Source organism: Alosa pseudoharengus, unplaced genomic scaffold, assembly GCF_046254945.1.
Source record: "Alosa pseudoharengus isolate Yale_2024_CS ecotype anadromous, Long Island Sound unplaced genomic scaffold, YU_APseudo_1.1 YU_APseudo_1.1_scf_6, whole genome shotgun sequence".
NCBI classification, from domain to species: domain Eukaryota; kingdom Metazoa; phylum Chordata; class Actinopteri; order Clupeiformes; family Clupeidae; genus Alosa; species Alosa pseudoharengus.
Window position 1 is genome coordinate 39,734,746 of NW_027468848.1, and position 9,882 is coordinate 39,744,627.

Here is a 9,882-nt window from a genome sequence, read left to right on the forward strand (position 1 = left end):
TGGGTCTGAATATCTGAATTACTCTTCTTCTGTAAGGTTTATTGGCAGTTTGCAAACCAAACTTAGTGCACTACCGCCATCTTCCGGGCTGAGGTGTGATCCAATGGGCTTCTACTGGAACACCAGGGAGGCGAACACATTCAACTCTTAAAATGGCTATCAAGATAAATGGAAAGGAATCAGGCTATTAAAATTATTTTCATCATTTTAAATTGATTTACTATTGTAAAAATGAAGGAAAGACAAAAGCAAGGGTGACAAAAGCAAGCAAGCAAAAACAAACTCCACAACAGAAGGTGGCGATAATATACAATTCAGCATCTAATCCATGTAGAGGGCGGAGAATCAGTGCAGTGCCGTGCTCTCCATAGACTGCTCTTGTGCTGAAAAGCTACGTGTACTTTCCTAGCAAACGTTACCGTCTTGTATAATCGTTTCTTTGGTTGATTACAAATGGCCCATTTGACAACAAATCCAAACGACAAAGAAAGGTTGGTTAGAATTATTGGACGTTGTACACACAAGGGTGTCTGTCATGAACTTAATTGCTACCTAACATTTGAGTTTGCTGCTGCTATGAGAAGCTAGTTGGACAGCTGACTAACGTTAGCATGTTGGTAGACTACGAATCCTTCCTGTTATAGGGTTGACACTAGGCTACTCTTAACGTTATTACATTGATCATGGCTTGATGTTGTTTTAATGTTGCTCAACGTAGTTGATATCTTTAGTGTGTCGTCACTTGTCAAGTAAACTTTGGGTTTGGCGTTGAAGGTTTACTGTGTAACCTGATCACCTGTTCGTTGTCATTTCTTTCAGATTTATTTGCATTTACCCCGTATATATCAACAGCAAGAAAACCTTAGCCGAGGGCCGCAGAATACCCACGGAAAAGGTGAGGTAACACCTCGATTCTGAATCAACTATGATTGGAAAAATGCTGTCATATATTGTTGTAGCCTACGAACGACATTCAATTTGCTGGGCACTCCATATAACATCAATGTAAGAATTGCCAATTGTCTGGAAGCATTCAGTTGTTTTGTTATTCTAGGCTGTTGAAAACCCCTCGTGTGCAGAGATACGGGATGTTTTAACAGCAGCAGGATTAAATATTCTGGTGGAGGTGAGTTATGATGATCTTTCTCTCTGGAATCTAAATGCATGGACCATGCATAATGTAAATTAGTAATGCTGTGTGTGGCTTTCTGTAGAACAACAAGATGCACCCTCGTGAGTGGAACAGGGATGTACAGTTCAGGGGAAGAGTTCGTGTCCAGATCAAAGAAGAGGATGGAAATCCTTGTCAAGAGAAATTTTCCTCACGTAAGTGGTTGTCCTGTGTCTTCGGGCCCTAACCCAAAATCTACATCCAACAGTGTGAAAAGATGTACCTGCTGACTCAAATGTTTGACTTAAACTGACTTAAATTTGCAGAAAAATTAAAGCGACGGTTCGGAGTAATTTCACCTTAGGGTCCTTTTGCACCATGACCCTGAGCCAAACACCCTCCCAGAACCTTTTTTCCCTTGGTCGAACCCTGGTCGAGTAGCTCTGTCAGAAACTAATGACGTTCTGCAGTCGTAATGGAACCAACTTTTATCTCGTAAATTACCCCACTAATAATGCCCTGAATGGTACGAAACTTCTACAGTAGTACAACTATGACCTTTAGTCCAATAATGAGGCATTAGAAAGTTTGTAAGTGCACCGGGAGTTTTAAGGAGTTTATTTAAATAACACTTGCCTGATTATCTGCTACTATACCGCTGCGTCGACGTTTCTTCCGTGATTTGGAAAAAGCCCATTAAAGTCCTGGCAGGAAGCATGCATAAGGATGTAGATCCAGGAATGCACTAAATATTTTGTTCGTAGTCCAGTTTGCAACAAATATTAGTTAACACTAAGTTGTAAACACTTGTGTAAACACTTCGGAAAAAAAATATTAAAAACTGGATATAACAAACAGGCAAGGAGACATTGGGCAGGGGCAGTGGGGGGCTTAGTTTGGTTGGTTGTCACCGGGGTGCAGAGCTAGAGTTCAGTAGGGTGACAGCTGCAGGAAAGTAGCTTCCTCTGAACCTGCTGGTTTGGGTGCGGAGAGACCTGTAACGCCTCCTGGAGGGGAGTGAGGTGAACAGTCTGTGGTTGGAGTGAGAACAGTCTTTGATGATGCTGTATGCCTTACGCAAGCATCGCTTGCCCTGGATGGCCTCGATGGAGGGGAGTGAGGAACCGGTGATGCATTGGGCAGTTTTCACCACCCTCTGCAGTGCTTTTCGGTCGTAGGCAGAGCAGTTGCCATACCAAACTGTGACACAGTTGGTGAGGATGCTCTTGATGGTGCAGCGGTAGAAGTTCACCAGGATCTGAGGAGACAGGTGGACTTTCTTTAGTCTCCTCAGAAAGAAGAGACGCTGGTGAGCCTTCTTGATCAGGGTAGAGGTGTTGATGGTCCAAGAGAGGTCCTCAGAGATGTGGACAGCCAGAAACTTGAAGCTGGTGACACGCTCCACTTCAGTCAAAAAGTATACAGTAAATCCTGGAAGTAGTACCACTCTGGATATAGTGAATATTGTCATAGGGGTCAAAACCTCTGTATTTGGGATTGGCTAACCACCTGCAATTTTGCCACAACACTTTGCTATAGTCTGCTGCTTCCAACTCATGTACACCTACACTCACTCTCTGACTCTATGAATGTTGATGGTGCCAGTATGTACACTTGGGCTTGCACATTCTTTCTTTTTCTGGACGATTAGAAATGTTATGTTCTTATATTCACAGGTAAAGATGTGATGTTTTACGTAGCAGAAATGATCCCAAAGTTGAAGACCAGAACACAGAAGAGTGGAGGTGGGGACACAGGAGCACAGCAAGGAGAGGGAGGCAAGAAGGGCAAGAAGAAGAAGAAGTAGATTATGTGTCTGTGGGTCCACTTGTGATTTTTGGGGGTTTCTTGAGTTTAGGAGCTTTATTCAATCTAAGCAGAGGGTTGTACAATTGTAGTCATCCTCAGGTAAAAATGCTGTTTTTTTATTAGATTGTTAAGGATTTATGGTTAATTTTGTGTTTACAATCACTGTTGTTGGTTCGATAGAAATGCAGTTTCTTTTTAAGTTGCATCTGAATTTGTATCTGCAAACAGTATGTCAAATACAATGAACCACAGTGAAAGAGACAAAGACTTCAAAGGATTGTCATGACCGGAAGCAATAACCACATCTTTATGTATGTTTCAACATGGGGGATATGGCAAAACTCCCACTTTTTTCTTTACTCCTTTCTTATGTTATATTTACTTTTGGATTTTTTTTTTTTTTAACAAGGAACAGAAGAGGCAAATTCTTGGGATACTGAAAATCTTGCTTGGCCATGCTTAAGCATGTGATAGGGACACAAATGTGTGGCAGTGAATGGAGCAGGAGCGTTACATTAGAGCTGCACATTATATAGGTTGTGGCCACATATTTGTATTCCACTCACATTATTTAAGGACTAGTGGGTGTGCTTCATTTTCATCAACATGGTTTTACCTCTCCTCTTCCATTGTAGAAATTGTGCGAAAGGATGTCTGATTTAATAATGAAAAGCAGTCATGTAATAAAGGATTCACAAATACCGAATGCATTGACCAATTTTTGTCATATTGTTGTGAAAAAAATGCTTACAATTTTGTGTTTTAACCCCAAAGCATTTTCATTTTCCACCCCTTAGATGATCAAAATGTTTTTAGCAGCTTTGGGGTAGTAATGAGCAATGCCATATAGTTGAAGAAATGTTTTAAAGGTCCTTTATGTTTTATGGGCAACATTTTTATTTTAGTATTCATGTGTTAGCTATGAATACATAATATGAATATGTATGAGCGCTCAATAAGGTATTAAGCGTCACAAGTAATTTACTCTTGGTAATTAACAAACAACTGGTTGGTCTCGATCTAAGGTTATTGATATATGAATACAAACTACATTGTCTTAATGTGTTACTGTTCTCTCACTACAAGTCACATATCCAGACAGTGTATAAACTATTTTGATCCATACTATATACCAGTAACCTTAGATCAAGATCAACTAGTTGCTTTCTTGTTTAAACCTTAAGTAGTGGTGCCAAGTAAATATTTCACAGGTGTCCCTGCACACACACTGCACAGAGGGCCATGGGTGTCCAGAAAACAAAGGAGTGCTTTCACAAGTTAACTCAGTGAGACTGCATTATGGCCATGAACAACATCTTTGATTAAACCAGTCAAAGCCAGATATAACAGTACAACAAAATACAACAAGCAGACAGGTGTCAAGACACTCTGGAAAAACTAATACTGGGAATAGGAGTTCAACATGGATTTGCTTTTAAAAGATAAGAATATGTTACTCTTTCACTTGTATCACTACTAGTATTACTTTCACAACTGTAACTTTTGCTGTTATGGTTAATAATATCACAGCCTCTCACCTGTGTGCGAGGTAAACATTCCCATCACGTCAGTGTGAATCAGACCCTTCTGTCTCGTGACAGCACCTGTCAGCACAGCCGTCAGGCTCCATATTTTAAGTGTATTATTCTGGAGTGGGGGCATAAACACGTTGAGACATTCTGGCAGGCCATCACGGGCTGAGAGAGTAGTCTGTCATGTCCTTCACACCACCTGTTGCTTTCACAGGTCTGTGAGACTCCCTCTGGTGCCACGGAAGCACCCAGATATTTGCACAGATAGTCACTATGCCAAGTGCCAACAGCATGATTTGAATCACGCCTGACTGCTCATTAGAATCTTTATTTAGTACAGAAGGAGAGTTCTGTCTCCAGTGTGTCCTTAACCTCGACTGTAGATTATCCTGGCTGTTATGTTTTTAATAAAGAAATAACTCACAATTAAATATATCTAGAGAAAATTCAGGACAGAATGGCACCGGTTTCATACATGTTTGAACAAAGAAAAGGTGCTGATATTGGATGACTACATATTCATTACTGGCTGTAAATCCGTCACTGTTCTCCTGTCGTAGTTTGACTAAAGAGTTTGTCAGTTTATATATACCCATAAATATCTCCTTGCTGCTGACAGTTGGGTGGGGTTCTAGCTGTCCAGTGCACATAAATATCTTTGTTTGTGTCTTTAAAACAACAATCTGGATGAGGTATCACCTATTGTAGTCCACACAGACTTGTTAAATATCAAAAACACAGTTAATATATGGAGGACAAAGGGCTTCAAAGAGGACTATTCAATGGAAAAAATATGCTGACACAGACATTACAAGTGAATAATTTATTGGCAATGGCAGGCTTTTGTGTTCATCACTAGTGGGGTACAGCAAGAAGGAAGAGGCTCACTCCTGCGTTGGCTCGATCTCCATTTCTGGCTTTTCAGCCTGCATCTCCTCCCAGTCGACCTCCCCGTTGACCTGCCCGTTGAGCTCCCCGTTGACCTCCCCGTTCAGTGTAATCTCAACATCCTCCTCCATGTCCTTTAGCCCAGTACCCCGACTCTCCTCTGTCACCTCCGTCTCTTCTGTCTCCTCCGCTACATCGGTCACCTCCTGCTCTTCAGAGTTCTCATCTGGTTCCACCTCTCCATTCTGCTCCATCTCCTCCACGTCATTGGCCTCCTGTTTCCCGTCAGTTTCCCTGTTGTCTTTCCCTTCATCTCCCTCTCTCGCTTTCTTGTCCTCCCTCTGCTGTAATTCCTCCAGCTGCTGCTCTGGCTTGGTTCTCTTCAGGCGTTCCTCGTTGAAGCTTTTCAGATGTTTGGTTCGGCTCTCCAGTCTCCAGAGCCATTCATCTCTCAGCCTGAAACAGTCCAAGCAGTATCGAGTGAGGATATCTCAAAAGTATTGGTCAAGAATTACTACACTTATAAAGACAATAAAGCATGATTCTCGAAAAAAACTATTGATAAAGTTTCCATTTCTGCTTTTAAATCAGACTTTTAGTAGATCATTGTTTTTGAGTTAATTGTTTAGATGATCACAGTCTGGTCTCACATTAAACCTAGACTTCTTTTTCTGTCTGATTCAGCTCGAATGAGTAAGCAGCCTGGCTGCTTTCATAACAGAATGGTGTTAGTGGGCAGTTCTTTTCTCTGCATCATGCACCTTCTTGACATTGATATGGATTATTACATTTGGATGTTGCAGTGGCGGATAATCCTCTGACCTTAAAGCTTTGAGGGAGGTGAGGGCTATTGTATGACACCTACGGGAGACTGAGCTACCAAAAATGTTCCAATGGACTTTGCTGATCCGCTGTGGATGCCATCAGTCCTCGGTGGCCTTTTCCCAGATCCAGCTTTACCCTTCTCTAATTGTGTTTCATCATGCAGATTTGTCCTACATAAAACGTACGTAAAGTTTTTTATACATAAAATGAGATGAATCTTTTGCCCATTTCTTGTATCCTACTTACAATGTTTTACTTCTTTTTACATTTCAATTGAAAGAAACATCTGATTTCAGCATTCTTATTTTAGCCCCCTTCCATTGCACGCTTTGTGTGAAACCAATTAGTTGGTGGAGTTTAATGATATTGATGATATAATTAGAAAGGGCACCAGCTGCTGAGAAGCTCAAGGATTTTTAGGCATTTTTCAACTAGTTTGAACAAATTTTTGAACAAATACTGTCGGTGAATGCAGCTCAAAGAGACAGTGAAAGTACATTGGTTGGTGTTACTTTTTAATTTTGAACACATAAAATGAGATACATCATCCAACAGTGTCCAGCACCCCATAATTGTATCTTAGCAACTAGGAAGAATGTAACATAACTAGTCATCAACCTTACTATCACATGATGGTGAGTATGTAGATCCTCTGTGGAAAAAAACAAACAAACAAACATATTTTATTGGTCTATGTTGCTGATGTGGAAATTGAACAACAACAGCAACACATTACATACCCAAAGCGCTCACCACACACCAGCTTGAGGTGGAGGGTGAGGGAATCAAACAGCAATTTACACTGGGGGATGATTAGGAGGCCAGATGGAATGAGTCAGGGTGGGAATTTTAGACACCAGGAAAGCCCTTCTTTGTGATGAGTGCCACGGGACCTATAATGACCTCAGTGAGTCAGGACCTCGGTTTAACATCTCATCCGAAATGGACAATGACTATGTCTAAAATTCAGCCAATGTACTTTCATTGTCTATTTCAGAATAACAGTGGTAATTAATGTTCTAATGGATGCATGTCAACTGTTATCCTACTGAACTTTACAAGCTTCTCACATCATACTTGTGGCTATTTTGGACATATGAGAATGATCAGGGGGACACACTAGTGTTGCTCTCAGTGCCATGATGTTTTACACCTAATCCTTCATCCCAGTCAGATTTCCTTTTCTTTTACCAATTTTAAACTCCCCCCAAACACAGTAGCACAGCAGTAAATAATTATCATATGGCTGGAAAACAGTCACTGCAACTAACACTCAACCATTATGATGTTTTCTCTAGCATTGTCTACCTGTACAAGATGCTGCAGTAATGGAATTACTACCATTAGCTGGTTATTGATATGGGAAATACTGCACATATAAAATGCGATCTAAAATGTAGACCAGTCATCACATATAGATTCTTACAATGTGAAGAGCACTTTGTATCCTCTCCAGCTCTGTTGGTGGCATAGTGTAATTAAGGGAAAAACTCTTTTAATGGACCTACTTTGCCAGGGCGCTCTTCTTCATTCTGCTTTCCTCGGTATCGCTTACTTGGGAGTGCTTATCAATTCGCTGCTCCCAGAATGACTTAATGATCAGTTTCTCATGGATTAAAGCCAAATTCATCTAAAAGCAAAACAGAAATGGGTACATTGATGAGTTAATATTCTCATATGCATAGTTTTGTATAAAGAGAGTGTGACTACTGTACTGTAGAATGCCAAATGTTACATTATGGTTGCTCTTTTATTCTGGGAAAGTGTGAATGTAGCCAACATACTTGCCACAATGGAAAGTGGCAGCGCTCCAGTCTAACTGGAAAGCAAAGGGAGCAGTGGCACCCAACAGATTTGAAACCTGTCATCATATCAGGTATTTATATCAGAATCAAATGAATCACCATGTACTAAGGTCTTGACTGGCCACACTGTGCCTACTGTTACAGAATATGTTCCCAGTCTCAAAAGTTATGACATCAGAATTCTCTAGGTTGGGTAGTAATTTCACTTACAAAACAGGCACCCACAGACATAATATCTATAATTAAGTCATTTACAATGTTGCTTTTATGTCACTATTCCAACAGACAATTTAACTGACCTTTTCCGTAGACTGAGTTCCACTTGCCTAGCAACTGCCTCTGCCTCAAGATGGCTGTGGACACTGTGAAGGCACCAGACTGCGCTGAGAACTGGCCTGTTGAGGATTAGTGGAGATCTGTCCGTGCCGCTGCAGTGCATCATGACCCCTCCAGAGGAGAGCGGCGAGGCGTGATGAAACAGAGCCATTCCTGCCATTGTTTCCCACATTGTGTATCTGATGACATTTTGGATTTAGACTGCCCACAACAATGCTGTTCTACCTACCAATGGGTGCCACCTCTCGTCACAGACCAGCCCCTCGGCACACACCCACAGTGGATCAGGCACGCACTTCGCCCCCTCCTCACCATGAGCACACACACACACACACACACACACACACACACACACACACACACACACACACAATACACAGAGTAGCGATACTGTCTGTCATCAGCACAGATACACACACAGTTGACTCTGTTGCATCAGTGATATCAACTTGTCCATTACTGTCTGCATTCCCTAACATGCGCACAGCACATTGTATTAATCACATATGCTTTATCAGGGGTCTGTATGGAGACCATTTAAGTGTTTGACAAGTTTTGTAATATACAACTGTTCTACATTAAGACAACAGTATCATTGCACACTCACAGTCACACAGAATCCATCATAGACACCATCTCTTAACACACCCATCCATGGACACACACACACACACAAGCTCTGTCATTGATACCATCCCAAATACACTCTTGTGGTGCCACTAGGGAAGCCTGGACATGCCTGACACAACTACGTCAACACCCAATGTAAGGCCATTTGGCTGCCACATACCAAGACCTGTGAAGCAGACAGGGACAGACAGAGAGAGAGAGAGAGAGAGAGAGAGAGAGAGACAGAGACAGAGAGTGAGAGAGAGAGAGGCAAAGCAAAGCAAATCTCTGTTGGTGTTTTTGGATCTTGGGTTACCAAAGTCAACAACTGATGTGTGTATCATGTTCTCCTCCTTGTCCTGAGGCACAAAGTCAACCTTACACATGCGGTGAGACAGATACTTTAATTTAGGAGTGATGGTTTATGCAACAATGGTCATACTTCTGCCTCCAGTGAAAACAAAATGTCACTTTGCTATAATCACAGATGACATATCTCTGTTTATCAATCCTGCAACAAATTAATTGTTTAATCATGAGAAAGGATGTGATACCAAATGTAAAAATAGCTTTCTCAGAAGGCCATGAAACATCCAAAAACTGTCATGCACGCATTCTAAATTAACAATGAAGACTATCAACAATGCACATCAGCCATTTTCAATATCTCACAGCTGTCACTGATCACAGCAGATGCGAGAGAACCAACTACAAAAGTCTATTTGTGTCTGGGGATGGGTAGTGGGGTGGGGGAGGAGGAGAGGGGAGGAGTGTGGAGGAAGGATGGCAAAGGGCATTGTCTGTTATGGAAACTAATCCATTTCACTCGTTGTTAATGTAAATGACCAGAGTGTCAAAGAGTAGCCACAATACGTTTGTGAGAAAGCTTGAAAGTGCTCTGGAAAATATGAAGCTGGACACAAATGCAATAGTAGCATGCCTGACATTTCAGTATCTCTGGGCATGA

At 41.4% G+C, this 9,882-nt stretch overlaps 2 protein-coding genes across 2 annotated transcripts; one reads left to right on the top strand and one right to left on the bottom strand.

The window, feature by feature from the left end:
* Nucleotides 1-345: 345 nt before the first annotated feature.
* Nucleotides 346-3,626, top strand: srp19 (signal recognition particle 19). The gene is made up of 5 exons (XM_076270539.1): nucleotides 346-491; nucleotides 820-895; nucleotides 1,055-1,126; nucleotides 1,215-1,326; nucleotides 2,788-3,626. The coding sequence occupies exons 1-5, from the start codon at nucleotides 454-456 to the stop codon at nucleotides 2,916-2,918; spliced, it is 429 nt and encodes a 142-aa protein (XP_076126654.1). The 5' UTR covers nucleotides 346-453; the 3' UTR covers nucleotides 2,919-3,626.
* A 1,654-nt stretch (nucleotides 3,627-5,280) lies between these two features.
* LOC143105903 (uncharacterized) lies at nucleotides 5,281-8,461 on the bottom strand. Its single transcript, XM_076270042.1, has 3 exons — nucleotides 8,270-8,461; nucleotides 7,674-7,795; nucleotides 5,281-5,796 (listed from the first exon to the last, which is right to left on the bottom strand). The coding sequence occupies exons 2-3, from the start codon at nucleotides 7,793-7,795 to the stop codon at nucleotides 5,337-5,339; spliced, it is 582 nt and encodes a 193-aa protein (XP_076126157.1). The 5' UTR covers nucleotides 8,270-8,461; the 3' UTR covers nucleotides 5,281-5,336.
* Nucleotides 8,462-9,882: the final 1,421 nt, after the last annotated feature.